Raw genomic sequence first — 15,718 nt, 5'->3', positions numbered from 1 at the left:
GTTTATTTTTAAACTACTCAGAGACTATTGTTTAGATAAACCAGAGGCGTAGCGACCCTTCCCGGCGCCCGGGGACATACTTTCAATTTGGCGCCCCCCCCCCCCCGGGATCAAATTTTCGATTTGCACCCCCCCCCCCCCTCAAACTTTCGATTTGCACCCCCCCCCCCTCAAACTTTCAATTTGGCGCCCCCCCTAAGGTCGGCGCCCGGGGACATATGTCCCCCCCGCCCCCCCCTCGCTACGCCTCTGAGATAATCAGTAGATAAATGTATATCTGAAACAAGTCAACTGATTTTAAGTATCAGTCTTTGGGATGTATTCTGGGCATATATATATATATATATATATATATATATATATATATATATATATATATATAGGGCCTTATATATATATATATATATATATATATATATATATATATATATATATATATATATATATACCTCAAAAATGTTTTTAAAATATGGATTTATATTCAGCATCGGACAATAACAGATTTAGAGCACAGTGGATAAAGTAGAGTTTAGCTGTTTAGATAAGGAAAAGGTAAGCTCAGAGTGGCCCCATTGCTACTTTTAAAAGATAGAAAAAAAATATGAAAATTGAGTCTGCCTTAAGATATATTTCGGACAATATTTAAAGATGTTGCATGTGTGATAAGGTATCAGAGTTTCTTCCAGGCATCTCTCCCCCCCCCCCGAAGAAAGTCTACCGTTCCCCCTCCCCTTGAACGAAATGGAATTTATGAATGAATTATAATACTTTTAACACTCCCCCCCCGGAAATTTTAGTCCGCCCCCCCTCCCCCACCACCCCGGAGAAAATAGTCTGACGGAAACACTGCAAGGTATTCCGTAAGCTGTGTAAGATGTGTAGAGTGGCCCCGTTTGATCAGTAGTAAAACAGCACCAAACTCATATGCAACGAGTAAAACACCAAGCAATCTTTGAATGAACGAAACACGAAGTAGTTTTACCAAGTTGCTTCTGTGTGTATTAGGGTGGGGGGGGGTGTGGCATTGTAAAATTCGTTGAATAATATTTTTAAGAATAAGCACTTCAGTGTATACATTATTAATGTGTGTTGTTTACTATGAAAACAAAAACACGCTGTAAGAATAACACATTTAATATCTATCAAGAATCAACTTAATGTAGTCTGAGTAACGTAGTAGCGAAAACATTACAATCGTATGTTCAAATATTAAATTCACTTTAAGATACAACTAGAAAAGAGTTTTTAATCACAGATACAGTAAGGCAAAGGACTTATAAACTTTTAATTTCCTTCATTCAAGTTATCGGTAGAGAAATACGGGCTAATGTGTTGTCCCGTAATACGAATAATTAGGGTTACGAAAAGGTAATTCGATTTGAAACGGATTTGAATTACGAAGCGTGATCTGTGGTGCGAAAGTCGACCGTAACTTGAACAAATTCTTGTCTTGAACGTCACCGCATGCTGTAAAAGGTAAACTGCTTGAACCAGGGGCGTAGCGAGGGGGGGGGGGGGGAGGGCGGGGGGGGGGGGGGTGCGGACCGCCACTAGCTAAAACTAGATGTGTACTGGCCCGCCGACCTACCGGGAAAAATCCCTATGGGCCCCCGAAATCCTGTGGTCCTTTAGGAACGAGGATGTAATAATTCTGTTAGTGCTTTGATTTTAAAAAAATGTTTCAGTCATTTCTCCATTTCACCATATCCTTTCCTATAAGCCAAGGCGTAAAACTCAATTGGATGGGAGAAAAATTGAGGATGCTAATGAAAATGGCTAATTTGCCTTACTATCTTTGACACTGCCAGGCTACCCCTGGCATCTCGTCGGGCACCGCCCCCCTACCTCGGAAAAGTTTCAAGTGCCACCCCCACCCCCCCACATCTCCCGAGAAAAAAAGTCTGAAAGAAACACTGACTAGAACTAGGTCAAAACTTCACTCGCTGTTGTGAAAATCTATAAGGGAATATTTTTTTTTTTTAATCGCACGAGATTTTTTTAAACTGAATTAAGTGCGGTGGTTAAAAACGTCTCCAGCTAATTATTAATTCCCCTGCATGACGCAACAAACACGCCTGACTCAAAGACTTGTGTTGACTATGTTTAATTAAAGCGATCTGATATCGAGTGCAGTGGCAACAGCTAATCCGGGTGGATTAACGGCCCAGAATTATCGCAATATCGATTACACAGCCTACGTCAATACCAGGAGATATCGTCTGCCAGACAGACACGGTGGCTGTGAAGATTTGCGGCATTGGGAAAGTGATAGGGCCAGTACACTCTAATCGATAAAACACGGGGGCGCTAGCAGTTTAAAAACGGCTTCAGTTCAGTTAGGTCTTTGCTGACTGCAGATTTTTTTAATTCATTCGTTTCTTCATTATGGTGATTTGATGCCAATGTTAAGTCGTATTTTCGGATCCAACCCAGGCATTTTTAATATTAACCGCACTTTTTTAACTCTCTGTATATTTATCAATATTTAGTTTTAAAAAAAAAACCCCACACACACACGCACGCACGCACGCACGCACATGCACACACACACACACACACACACACATATATATATATATATATATATATATATATATATATATATATATATATATATATATATATATATATATATATATTGATATTTATACTCATACTTATCGCTTTCAAATTGTGCTTTGTATTATTTTTAAGAAAATGTTTGATATAAAAAAATGTCAATGTTACTATCTGTTGTTTATTTTTGTAGCTTATTTAAAAAATTTCAGAATGCAAGTATTGAATCTGCCAATGTGAAAAAGTGCGTAATAACATTATCTTTATTGAGAAGTTAATTAATTTAAATTATTTCTGATTTCGTCTTAATGACCTTAACATGTCAACCGCTGAACAGACCAGCATGACGTCACCGGAAATCACGGCAGCGCGCATTCTTGTGGAGAACGTTGCAAAGAATGTGGAAGAAAACACGTCACCAAATGACGTCAGGTTCAGCAAGGGAAGCGACTCGATGATCGAACGACGACTGTACGTGGTTAGCCGTACCGGGTCGGGTGAAGTGAGTTACCTCCTCCTCACGGAAAATTTTTCCGCCATCGTGTCGTACCGCGTGCACATCGAGAAGTGGCAGCAGACGTACGGGGTGGCAGATTTCGGAGTGGTCGCCCTTGGGAAGTCCATCTACATCCTGGGCGGCTTCGACAAAGTTCAAGGTCGTTGTTTGACCCGAGTCGTCAGGTGAGTGATTCAGCTTTTAGTTGTGTGTCGGGTGGGGGTGGGGGTGGGGGTCTACGACGATTACAGAGGGGGAATTTCTATTTGTTTAGTTTTTCACAAGGGACAGTGCATAATATAACATAACAAAAACAGAGGCGTAGCGCCCCATTCTGGCGCCCGGGGCGAACTATCGATTTTGCGCCCCCTCGACATTGTGTATAGTTATAGATTTTTTTTTAACCTGTCACTTACCCTTTGTATTTTAATTTCAAACAATTGATGAAGTTTAATAAAGACAAGTAGCTTTTCTTAACTTTGACTGCGTGTAATTCAGTGCTGCAGCTCAAAATAAGTTTTAAATATTTTTATTCTACCCCTATGGGTCGGCGCCCGGGGTGGCCGCCCCACCCGCCCTCCCCTAGCTACGCCTCTGGTGTTTTATCATTCATGCGTTATAAGAGATATGGGCGGTTCAGAGTGTACAGAGAAATAACACGTTTCTAAAATCCCTTATTATAACAAGGTTTTAAATCGCTGAAATAAGAATACAATGATAAGCATTCGCGTATGGGGTCCGCCCTCGAGATTTAAAATATCGACGAACACAACTCATCTCAGTCTTTACATCTTTTTAATGACATGATTTTAGTTAGCTACCATATATCCGATAATAGACTCTTCCAAAAATAGGTGTTTTGGGCTGTTAGTAGCATTGTAATCTCGACTAATTTTATGGTTAGAAATTAGGGTTAGGCGTATGGTAGGACTAAGGTGGGGGTTAGGGTTAGGGATAGGTTTAGTATTGACATTAGCAAGCCATGTGTGCATTTTAGTTAACTACCAGTGACCTTACACCCCTTTTTAAAGAAGATTATATTATCGGACAGTGGTATAAAAATTCCCCCAAACATTTCGCTGCATTTAGAATTGAGTCGTAACAAAGTTACTAAAAGTGACAAAAATCTAGAACAACATTTTCTTGATGCTACAAAATGCATTTTTTTTTTGCCTTCACTGTAATAATGACAAGAGTTATCGCACCTGATCGAGTCGTTCGTCCACAGATACAACCCGTGTACTGACGAATGGTTCGAATGTCGAAGCATGTCTGTGGCCAGGTGTAAATTTGGGGTCTGTGTTGTTAAAGGGAGAATATTTGTCTGTGGTAGGTACAGAACATTGTTTTATACTTACATAACATTGTTTTATAATTACAGAACGGTTTTATACTTACATAACATTGTTTTATACTTACATAACATTGATTTATACTTACATAACATTGTTTTATACTTACATAACATTGTTTTATACTTACATAACATCGTTTTATTCTTACAGAACATTGTTTTATACTTACAGAACATTTTTAAAATTACAGACCAGTTTTATAATTACAGAACAGTTTTAAAATTACAGAACAGTTTTAGAACAGTTTTATAATTACAGAACAGTTTTATAATTACAGAACAGTTTTATAATTACAGATTAGTTTTATAATTACAGAACAGTTTTATAATTATAGAACAGTTTTAAAATTACAGAACAGTTTTAGAACAGTTTTATAATTACAGACCAGTTTTATAATTACAGAACAGTTTTATAATTACAGAACAGTTTTATACTGCTAGCTCGAAGGTCTCGAGTTCGGATCTAGGTTCGGACATGTGACTGTAGGACGTCCCAGAGTCCTCTCAGCTCTGATGGGTACCTGACTTACGTTGGGGAAAGTAAAGGCGGCTGGGCAAAGTACTGACCACACCATCCCTTCATAGCCGAGGTCAAGAAACATAAAACCCAATGGATTGCTATGTCTGGAGAGGAATGTTTACTTTTTTCAGTGGCCTACGTACACTGGGTTGATGCCCTTACCTCAGGGCCGGCGCTACCTATAAGGCGAACTAGGCGGTCGCCAAGGGCGCCATAACTAGGGGGCGCAAAAGGTTTAATCGCTGTTATCAAAAAGTACCTAATAATTAATAACTTTGATTATCTTTTATAAACTACAAGCTGACCCGCGACGTAGCACACGCCGCTATTTAGTTTAACTCCTATTTTTCAGTAACTCATTATTTGTGAATTCGACACTACCAATGCTGTGACTGAAAATATTTTGCTTTAAAACACCATCAGTAGCAAGTGAAGGACGATTATCCTCACCCTCAATTTCCACTCCTCTACCCCCCTCCCTCTCGCCTCCGTGAAAGCAGCCGTCTGTGACGACAGTTTACAGACGACAATGAAAAGAGCAAGCAGAACATGTTATTACCTCCCCTTAATTTAAAATCGTTTAAAAACTAAATTATCTGCCCCTAATAGACGTCAATACGATTGTAAACACCTCACCAGACTGGTGGGGGTGGGGGTGGTAGCGATATGGTCTGCTGAGCTTACGTCTTGGTGGTGTCTCGCATGGTCCCCACGTAGAGGATTTTATATACATAGATAGACAGGGTAAAAAACAAAGGAGTAGCGATCTATTTCGGCAACCAGGACGAATTATGAATTTTGCAACCCCACCCCAAAATTAGGTCTATGTAGGCCTACATTATTAGCGTTGGTAAAAATGCACCCATACGTCACTACTATGGAAATATCAAGGCGCTTTTTACCAGTCACTTTACCTTTTTATTTTGGTTTCACATAATTGATGTAGAAAACGATTAAATAAGTTCGTAATTTAAATTTCGAACATTTCAAACGGTTATCTAATTTTAATGTTGATTTAGTGATCGCTCCAGCGCATGATCTGGCGTTCCAACACACGTGCAATTTAGGTTTTTAGTAGGGTTTGTAAGTCTCAATTTCTCTGACATTGAATTAGAAATCTGTTCTTTTGTATTGAGTTTTGTAATGACGGGGTGTTCAAAGTATTGCACTTGTTTGGTAAGTTTTGATGAATCGTTTAGATTTGGGAGTAAGGGCGGAAGGCTGTTGCTGATATGGTTTCGTAGGTATAAAGTATCGAAGTATCGTATTTTTTATTTGGCTGTTGTGTAGTTAAAAGTATAGTGGAATGATTGGTAGTAGTGAAATGAGAATGTAGGTGATGAAGTATCGTAGTTCTGGAGTTCGGGACTATCGAGTCTTGTGGTATTAAGGCATTGACTGTTAACGTGTAGTAGTAGGTCCAGTTAAGTCGTTGTTGATTGGAAGTATCGTTTGTAGAGCTTGGTGAAGTTAAGCGATGTGGTGTCGTAGTTCTGGAGCATCAAGTCTAATTATGTTTAGGTATCAAAGTTTGATATGTGATGTTAATGTAATAAAGTCTATGAGCAGTTGAGTTTATTGTAAGTTGGATGATTTCAATTCAGGACGGAACACACTACAAAGAAAGGTAGGCGTTCTCTTGCTGACAATCTTTAGTTTTTTGGGAATCTTTATTACCACTCTTAAGGTACTAATATATAATATTACATAGGCTGGAATTTATAATTTGCCGTATGCTTTGTTTTTTTTTCAAATTATAATTTTTTAAAATATTTAATCAATAATTACAGCAGCGTCTTAAAGAAAACAGTTTCCTGTAATTGATTTTTTTTAAAGGCGCCCCCTTATTCAGGGGATCCAAAATTTTGTATTTGTATTTATGTATTCTCACACAAGAAAAAGTATGTCATCAATATTAATTAGAAGTATGTTTCTAATAAAACTAACGTATTTAGACTTTCAAGCAAAACCTACAGTTAAGTAGTTAATAAGTAAAATATATTGTTTTGACATGAATACATAGCTCATATAAACGATTTATTATAATTATTACGTAATGACATTTAGACCGTTGCATTGTGTTTTCCAAGCATGTCTTAGTTACCCTTGGTTAATTTAGCTATTCTTGTGGAAGTTATTTCCCTTGTATTAAATTTTGGTATTTGGGTTTCCAAATGGGAGATAATTTGTTGCTTAACTTTACATTCGTTTCAAATTCCTGGATCTTAGATTGACCGCTGACATATAAATACAACTTAAAGTTATTATTTGCTTTTGTTAAAATTATATGGAGCCGAAATTCCAAACAAAAAAGTTTGGTATGATTTTTTAGCATTATCCAGTTGAAAAACAAATATATCAGTAGCCGTTGTAGATTGCAATACCTAATGTTAGTAGACATACAGTATGAGATAGTGCAACAAATGCGTCTAAAATCGTCTAAGTCGCAAATTAATCATCTAATTAATTGTATTTTTCATATGTTTCACCCTCTCCTAAAGGATTCATATATAACAATTGTAGGCTGGAATCTATAACATTTATAACCTTTGATTTTTCAAAAAAAAAATAGTAACATAATTATACAATATAACACATTATACAATTATAACAAAAAACAGTTAAGCTTAAAACAGGAAAGCTCAGTCCTGGAACTCACCTTGGGAGGTCTGCAGAGAGCCCAACACTTCAAAAACCGTGTTTTTTTTCTAGACTTTTTTCTCCCAGGAGGGAGGGGGGTAGATTCTACTGGTATAGCTGTTAGAATGTATGCCTAATTATGGGATTATTGCAGCAATTACGGCCTCAGCGAAGGTTAGGTTCAATGAATCGATTACATGCAAAATTAGTTTTAAAACAGCCTTACAATGTCGAGGCTTTTTAAAAAAAAATGCAAAATCAGCAGTTGGGTGGAGAGTTTAGTTACAATACAATACATAGGTCTATAACCTGGTTGAACCTCCCTTTCTCTCCCACTCATTCTAACCCTTCCCTCGTCTGTCTTCCGGGGGGGGGGGCGGGTTAGACGGGTTAGAAAAAATATTAAAAGCTAATTCTGAGCTGTTTTATTGTATTATACACAGTAGCAATTAAGAATATAAAATGCTACTTGGATAACTAAGCGGGGGGGGGGGGGGGCTACGCCTCTACTCTCTTCTGCCTTCTCATCGTACACCCCCCCTCTAAGAGCTACAAGTGCCATATAATATATGTGTGGTTCTAGGTGGAGAGACAGACGATGGTAAAGTCACCGGAAGTTGTGAGATCTATGATCCGGAAACTAACCTCTGGTCCAAATGCGGATCTCTCGTGTCGCCTAGGTCTGGCTGCGCATGCGCAAACAACGGCAAAGAATTAATTTGTGCAGGAGGATACAACGGAGGGAAGGCTCATAACAACCTCTGGTAATGTGTGAACTGTTATTTTTTTTTTATTTGAATCACTTAAAATTTCTGTCCTACATTCCCTTAGTGGTAGTAATTAGTCTGACGTTGTTTACAAGGACAATAGTTATAGTTACCGTAACATCATCGTGACGTCATTTATTGACGGGTCATCCATAAATAACGTCACGCTTTTTTGACGATTTTTACATACAGTATTTTAATCAATTCCTATTATAATTTATTAAAACCGTTTTCTAAAAATGCAAAATAACGGCTAAAATTCGTTTTCTTACATTGCTTTTTTTATGGTGCAAAAGTGTGACGTCACACAATCTGAGGCACCCCCCCCCACCCTGATCACACACCGTCACAAAATTACGGACCCCCCCTCCCACCTACGAAAGTGACGTCATTTATGGACGACTCCTGACGAAATCCTATTAATTCTTATTCTACCCATATTGAAGTGTTTTTTCTGCTAAAGAAATGTGTTGACTGAAGTACATTGCGATACATTTTTATTTTCTACTGTAGGCTGTATGACAAACACAAATGGCAGGAAATCGGCAAAAATAACCCACACGGTCTTCCATACAATCTTCACAGATGTGCGCTGACAAGGGCGAAAAAACCTTTTGTATTTTATAGGAGGTGACGTCAACTTGATCAAAGTATTGTATTAGCTGTTCAACCAGAGATAGAGAGAGAATGAGTGGAAAGACTGCGGTTAGGTTTAGAGTGATGTGACGTTTGGTCAAGGTTATATGTGTGTCGGAGGGGGGGGGGGGTCGGTTGAACACAAGCCACCTCATGCAAAAATGTACATATGAGAAAGATAAATCAACATTGTCAAGCTCAAATATGCATATATATATATATATATATATATATATATATATATATATATATATATATATATATATATATATATATATATTATATATACATATAGCATGGTTTTCTGCGAGACTATAGATGTGAGTTAATAATTTCTCCTTTACGCGTATAACAGGAAAGCATCAGAATCTCTCTCTCTCTCAAGGCTCTTCACATTATTTTGCTAAACTATTGATTGGTTAAGTAATTAAGCCTGCGAGATGCTGATTCATTGTTGTTTTTGGCACTTTGGTCTCTAATAGTGAAACAGAGAATCGAATCAATGTCATTTTCCTTCATGTTGTTGCCTGGAATGGTTAGGGCTGGGGCTAGGTACTGGGATAGAGCTTGTTTTGGTTAGGTTTATGGGCAGTGTTTCTTCCAGACTTTTTTCTCCGGGGGGGGGGGGGGGCACTTGAAATTTTCGGGAAGGGGGGCGGTAGACTTTCTTCGGGGGGGGGGGGGGGGGGAGACACTGTTAAAGTATATATTTTTCTATATAAATTATATACATTTCATTTTCGTTCGGGGGGGGGGGGCGGTAAAAAAAATTCGGGCGGGGGGGGGGCGAAGAGATGGCTGAAAGAAACTCTGTTTATGGGCAAGGGTCTAATTACGGTAGGAGTAAATTATCTTCACCATAGCACTATAAAAAAAAATAAGACCACTACTGCCCTGTAGGTAATTAAATAGTTACCAGACCTGACTGTTGAAGTAAAACCCTCTCACCCCCAGGGGTATCGTCCAAAGACCACCACCCCACCAAGCGAAGACCGTCCTCACCCCTAACCGTGACACAGTCTGAGAAAAGAATGTTCTCCTATACAACTGCTACAGCGGGCGCTCTGGTCAAAGGGCGGCAACCCAGTGTATCCACGTTAAATACACAGTTACCGCCCATGAGACACGCAAGACAAAATGCAGGGGCGGTTACTGTGGGTAAGTAATTTTTTTTTTAATATATAGATCTACATTTGGCAGTGTGTTTAGACATATATGTGCCAGTAAACATTACTATTAGTAATAGTGAGGTATGTTAACGATGTATGATATTTTTAAAGAGATTACATTTTGTTTTTTACTCATAGCCTGTAGTTACAGTAGCACTTTAACTGGGTTTTTTTTCGGACATATTTCTACTGGGAAGGGGCGTTTAAAATTTCCGAGATGGGAGGGGGAAGCTTTGGTTAAAGTAAAGTATATATTTTCTATATATTTTGTCTTTTCATTTCGTCAAGGGGGTGGGGGGGGGGTTCAAATACAAACTTGATATCTACTGATGAACTTGAAAAAAAAAACCTACAGAAGGGTTAACAAAATTTAGGAAAGGTATAAAATAATTATTTTTTTAAAAAACTAGGTAGTAAAAATAGCTTTGTGAAATACTTGAATCAATGAATATATGCTTACTCTGTTATTAAAATTGTTTACCCTTCCAACATTTCAAGAATTTAAATAAGCCATTGTAATTGTCTCATCTGAACCCATAAATTTAAAAAAATATAAACCCAGATGAAATAGTTAATCAAATCAATTAGTACTTTGAGCTAAGAAAATCAAACAAACAAAAAAATATTTACCAGTACCTGTTTTCCCTTACTTTCAACATATTTTACAGATTGTATAGCATTGGTTTGAGTATAAACCAAGTGCTATATGGACAGGCATCACTTCGGGGGTGTTGAGCCCGCCCCCCCCCCCCCCCCCCCCCCACCCCGTAGAAATTCCACCGCCCCCATCCCCCCACCCAACGAGAATTTATATAGAAAAAATATACTTTTAACAGACAGTGCACATCCCCCTCCCCAGGAAATTTAAGTGCGACACCCCCCCTCCCCCTGAAAATTTCAAGTGTCCCCCCCCCCCACCCCCGAAGAAAAAAAATCTGGAAGAAACACTGTATATGGAGAAAGTGATTCGTTTGACATTTCAACATTTGTGCACGAATTTGTCAAACAAAATGATGCAAGAATAGCTGAAATCCGCTATATTAATTCATGTACACACACAAAAAAAAAACAACAACAAAGATAGGTTTTTGTGTGCAGTAGTTTTACATGAATTATCTAGTCACCAGCCCGCTTGCTAGTAAAAAAATCTATTGCTGGCACTCTCAGTAGCCTATGGGTCATCCATAAATGTTGTCACGCTTTTCGGACAATTTTTTACCTCCCCCCTCCACTCCGTCACAAAAAAACCAGACCATACCCTCTAAAATTACGTCATACCTCAGCCTACAACCTCCCCCCCCCCCCCTCAAAATAGAAGTTGAATTTTCCTTAAAATAAGATATTTTTTTCCTCAATCTTGTCTGAACTCGGTTAACATAGAGTATTTTAATCAATTCCTATTACAATTTATTAAAACAGTTTTCTAAGACGCGAAATAACGACTAAAATTCGTTCTCTAACATTTTTTTATATTGCAAAAGTGTGACGTCAAACCATTGGAAACCCCCCCTTCCAATTAGTCACACACCATCACAGTATTACGGATCCCCCCCCCCCCCTTACGAGTGTGACAGTATAGATGGACAAACCCTATCACAAAAATGTAATAAATATTGTTTAAAAAATGTGACCATTGCATAAAAACATATAAATACAAGAAAAAAACATATATTTTTATATTTTGATAATCAAAGTATTGCAATAGTGAAAATTTGCTTTAATTATCATTCTTCTTCTTCGTTCTTAATTATTAGTGTTGAAGGGGATCGAGATTTAGCTGCCAGTGGGTTTGAACTCGAGACTGTTCGAATTTATCAACCATGAGCTTTTTGCCGACTCGACCACGCCTCCAACACAATTAAGCGTTACGTGCCAACTGGTTATGCGCCATTGAGGCCGTTGACTCCGAATTCAGCCTGCTTTTCTTTTTGGATTTGCTTCCATAGCCTTTGTCCAACTAAGAACAATCTACAAGGCAGCAGTTGTTTAATGTTTGGAGTTGTCTCTCCTAGAAGAGTGGCTCATCTGCCCGAGGGTTCGAACTCGAGACTTTTCGGTTTAGCAACCATGAGCTTTACCGACTCGACCACGCCGACCCCTAATTATCATTAAATATCCATATTTTCATCCCGCTTACCATTTACAACTTCAAAACAAGGGAGGCTATATATTAATTATTCATTAAAAACCGTTAATAATACAGAAAAATTCAACTGCAATATAATTTCTTTTAAAAAGATTCATTGTTTGATATTTAATCAAACGTTAATATCAAAACTACTTTATAATTATGTATTTACTTTTTTTTATTGATTTTACACTTATTATTTGACTCTAGTCTAAATTAAAAACGTTTACCTTTATGAAATATTTAATTTGTACATAATGCAAGTCTTCAATCAAATATCTACTCAACAACTGCAAATTCTCTAGTTACTTAAAATTCATAAAATGTTTTTTAACAAGCTTTTTATGTTATAATGGCAAATTATAATGCACTAAAAAGTAGAAAATAAACGACCCACTACTGTTAAAATAGCTATAAAGAAAAGCGTGGATCACTTTTTTATCTATTTGACACTTTACTAATAATTAGGAAGAGACCCACGCTTTTCATTATAGCTATTTAAATAGTAGTGTGTTGTTTATTTTCTACTTTTTTGTGCCTTATAACATGGGTCAGCAACTGCGGCTAGCGGCTCTTTTGATGTCAAGATGCGGCTCTCCAGTTCCATGCACAAATATTAATAATTATTTTGTATTATTTTCAAAACTCATTAAAATTTTTATAAAGGAAAACAACTTTAAAAATGATAAAAACACTCATCAGAGAACAATAAGAGTAGGTGAGGTAGAGAGTATACAGACAGCTGACAGCCGCTTGGGCACCAGACCCAGCCCCACAACAGTGCTGTAGCCAGCCCCGTGGAGAAGGTTCCATTCTTGCCACTGCCGACTTTTTCGAATATCGTTAAATGAGGAATATAATTCTTATACAGAATACATTTCTCTATCGGTCCATATGCATTAATTTGACCAGAGTGACGTGTTCTTTTTTAAGTTATTAGCTTCGGGTACGAGTTTACCCTGCGTTCAGTCGGTAGGAAGATAAGCCCGATGAGAACTGTAGGCAGAAGCGACCGATACCCAGGCCAGTAGTCGGAGTTGACCGTGTTTAGGGCTGCCGGGCTATGGGAAACACATCCTGAGCCGGTGGTGTCGGTAAAGAAAGAAAAAAAGTTATTGGATTCTAAAGTGGATTGGGATAGTTGTATAGTAATTTTATTTGATTACTAATTTTATGATAGCAGAGCTGAGTGAAATACTTTAATATGTTTTGTGCGGAATATTAGTATGTTTTTTAAGTATAATTATTCTTTCATATCTAAAGTTATTTTTTACAAATCAAAATTCAAAAGTAGGCCTATATATTTAATCATAATCAAATGCCAAAATATTGAAATAAAAATGTTAGTGGCTCTTTAAAAACTAGGAAACTTTTGTAAATTGTAACTTTTGGCTCTTCCGGCTCAAAAGGTTGCTGACCCCTGCCTTATAACAAAAGCTTATTCATAAAACAATTTTTATGAAGTTTTTTTTCTGTAGGCCTACTTTACATTTTTAAGAATTACAACAGAGTTGCGTGACTAAAAAACCATTGCGCATCTAATGAACGTAATAATGCGCGTATAATAGTGCGGTATAGTTGGATAAGACTACCTACTAATTTGGACACCATTTTAATTAATTCTTAAAAAATTAATTAGGCATCCAATTAAATCAAATTTAATGTCAGATTGCATTGTCTTCATGTCTTGACCCACGTGCCAACTTTGAACCGAATTTGTCTGTTAGAAGTGCTCGATCCTGTGTTGGTATTCCATATCTCTGGTCTTACACGCCCCGCTTGTTTAATCTGGTGCCAAGGAGATTGCCAATTGAGTGCCTGTGTATGGGCTGATCATATAACTTAATAAAGGTGTAGGTCCCATCCTATAACTTAATAGTAGTGTAGGGCCCATTACCTAATAGAAGATTATGGCCGAACATATAACTTAATATAAGGGTGTTGTTAGTAATAGTGTTTGAAATAACTTTGGAAGTAAAGTTGGTTATGGGGTTTATAACGGCGTTGGAAAAGGAAAAAAACCCAACAAATACAAAAAATTCTCCACCAAAAAAGCAGTGGTTGTTTTATTTTGGAGTTTTCTCTCTTAGATGGGTTGCTATCCCTAGATTTACCAGGTTCTGTTTTTGTTCTTTTAAAAAGGAGATTTTAATATTAATTTTTTTTTGGACAGGTGACAAGATCCACGTGATCGGGGGGTCAAATGTCGAGACAGGTGACCCGGTTCTAATGACAGAACACTTTGACCTGGTCAAGGGCATATGGCAGGATGATTTCCTCTTCAAGAAATGTAAAACTTTTTTAATTGACTTATAACCGGATCATTAGTTACGCTGAGAGCCGTGTTTCATCGTTTTAGTAATTACGTATAGGGCTGGGGGGGGGGGGGGTGTAGATAAACTTAATTTATAAGGGAAAAATACTGCACCATAACGAACAGTGGTCTCACTTTTAATTACATATCTCTTAAAGTATCATAGCTGTCTCACTTATTAAACTTTATACATATAACAATCTTACTTTACATATCCCTTCATATATCATAGTAGTCTCACTTTATTTATTTCTCTTTACATATACAATAGCGATCTCACTTTATTTACATATTCCTACATATATCATAGCAGCCTCACATTATTTACATATCTCCACACGTATCACCATCAACTACTCACCATTTACTCACCATTGTTGTGTTGTACACGTATACATTTATGTTGTACATATATATTTATTTCGTCTTCAAAACAAAAATTGAAGTCTTACAGTAACTGGTGTGTTTTCTGCTCATGCACGTGCAGGTGACGTGTCCAACGTGAGCTGTGTGCTGGTGGACGTGCCTAAAGTCCCCATGGAGGAGCGGAGGGTTGTCCAGAAGCTTCGATGGGTCATGTGGTGACGTCACTTCAAAACAAATGTTTATTAAATTATTTATGTGCTGTCATGAAGAATGTATAAATGTTGTCACGTATGGACCACACTATCAACATAAATAAATGTAGCCGATCCCCAAAAACAAAGTCCACGAATCACTAATTTATTCTTTAATTTAAATGAAATCCAAATTCTGCGATGTTTTTTCTTATTAGTATTATTTTATTTATTTTGTATATGGGTCGCCCTTAAAAAAACGTCACACTTTTTTTTTTTGAGGATTTTAAAATCCACTCCTCCCCACTGCAATAAAATATAATAGTTATTCAGCAATATGTTTATTTTCTGCATTAAATGTCCGCTACATGGAGTTATAACAGTGCTGTAGAGAAGACGAAGAATTCCCTTTTTTTGAACACCTCTAAAAACAGCATCAAACTAGCAATGTTATTTTATTCATCAAAGATGTCAGTTTTATTTAAACACATAGCCACATATTTGACTATCAAATACGAACTAAGAAACATTTTTCCCACTTTAGCTTTATATTCATAGATACATTTGTACATGGAAAATGT

General features: G+C 37.3%; 2 protein-coding genes across 2 annotated transcripts; both read left to right on the top strand.

The window, feature by feature from the left end:
- Nucleotides 1-2,794: 2,794 nt before the first annotated feature.
- LOC131928361 (influenza virus NS1A-binding protein-like) lies at nucleotides 2,795-8,967 on the top strand. Its single transcript, XM_059284369.1, has 4 exons — nucleotides 2,795-3,237; nucleotides 4,281-4,381; nucleotides 8,150-8,330; nucleotides 8,847-8,967. Exons 1-4 carry the CDS (start codon nucleotides 2,876-2,878, stop codon nucleotides 8,965-8,967), a joined length of 765 nt encoding a protein of 254 aa, XP_059140352.1. The 5' UTR covers nucleotides 2,795-2,875.
- An 806-nt stretch (nucleotides 8,968-9,773) lies between these two features.
- On the top strand, nucleotides 9,774-15,167 carry LOC131928362 (uncharacterized). Its single transcript, XM_059284370.1, has 3 exons — nucleotides 9,774-10,127; nucleotides 14,440-14,556; nucleotides 15,068-15,167. Exons 1-3 carry the CDS (start codon nucleotides 10,001-10,003, stop codon nucleotides 15,163-15,165), a joined length of 342 nt encoding a protein of 113 aa, XP_059140353.1. The 5' UTR covers nucleotides 9,774-10,000; the 3' UTR covers nucleotides 15,166-15,167.
- The last annotated feature ends 551 nt before the right edge of the window (nucleotides 15,168-15,718 follow it).

The sequence above is a fragment of the Physella acuta genome, unplaced genomic scaffold (assembly GCF_028476545.2).
Source record: "Physella acuta isolate Inbredline_101_S28 unplaced genomic scaffold, ASM2847654v3 ptg001491l, whole genome shotgun sequence".
Classification (NCBI taxonomy): Eukaryota; Metazoa; Mollusca; class Gastropoda; family Physidae; genus Physella; species Physella acuta.
The sequence above is the reverse complement of the archived record's forward strand: the minus strand, read 5'-3'. Positions and strand labels throughout refer to the sequence as shown.

Excerpts from the sequence above, each read along its gene's own strand:
- LOC131928361 (XM_059284369.1), top strand. The coding sequence starts at position 2,876 with ATGTCAACCGCTGAACAGACCAGCATGACGTCACCGGAAATCACGGCA. Across the intron at positions 3,238-4,280 it reads TGTTTGACCCGAGTCGTCAG|ATACAACCCGTGTACTGACG; the intron begins GTGAGTGATTCA and ends GTTCGTCCACAG. Across the intron at positions 4,382-8,149 it reads AGGGAGAATATTTGTCTGTG|GTGGAGAGACAGACGATGGT; the intron begins GTAGGTACAGAA and ends GTGTGGTTCTAG.
- LOC131928362 (XM_059284370.1), top strand. The coding sequence starts at position 10,001 with ATGTTCTCCTATACAACTGCTACAGCGGGCGCTCTGGTCAAAGGGCGG. Across the intron at positions 10,128-14,439 it reads TGCAGGGGCGGTTACTGTGG|GTGACAAGATCCACGTGATC; the intron begins GTAAGTAATTTT and ends TTTTTTGGACAG. Across the intron at positions 14,557-15,067 it reads TGATTTCCTCTTCAAGAAAT|GTGACGTGTCCAACGTGAGC; the intron begins GTAAAACTTTTT and ends ATGCACGTGCAG.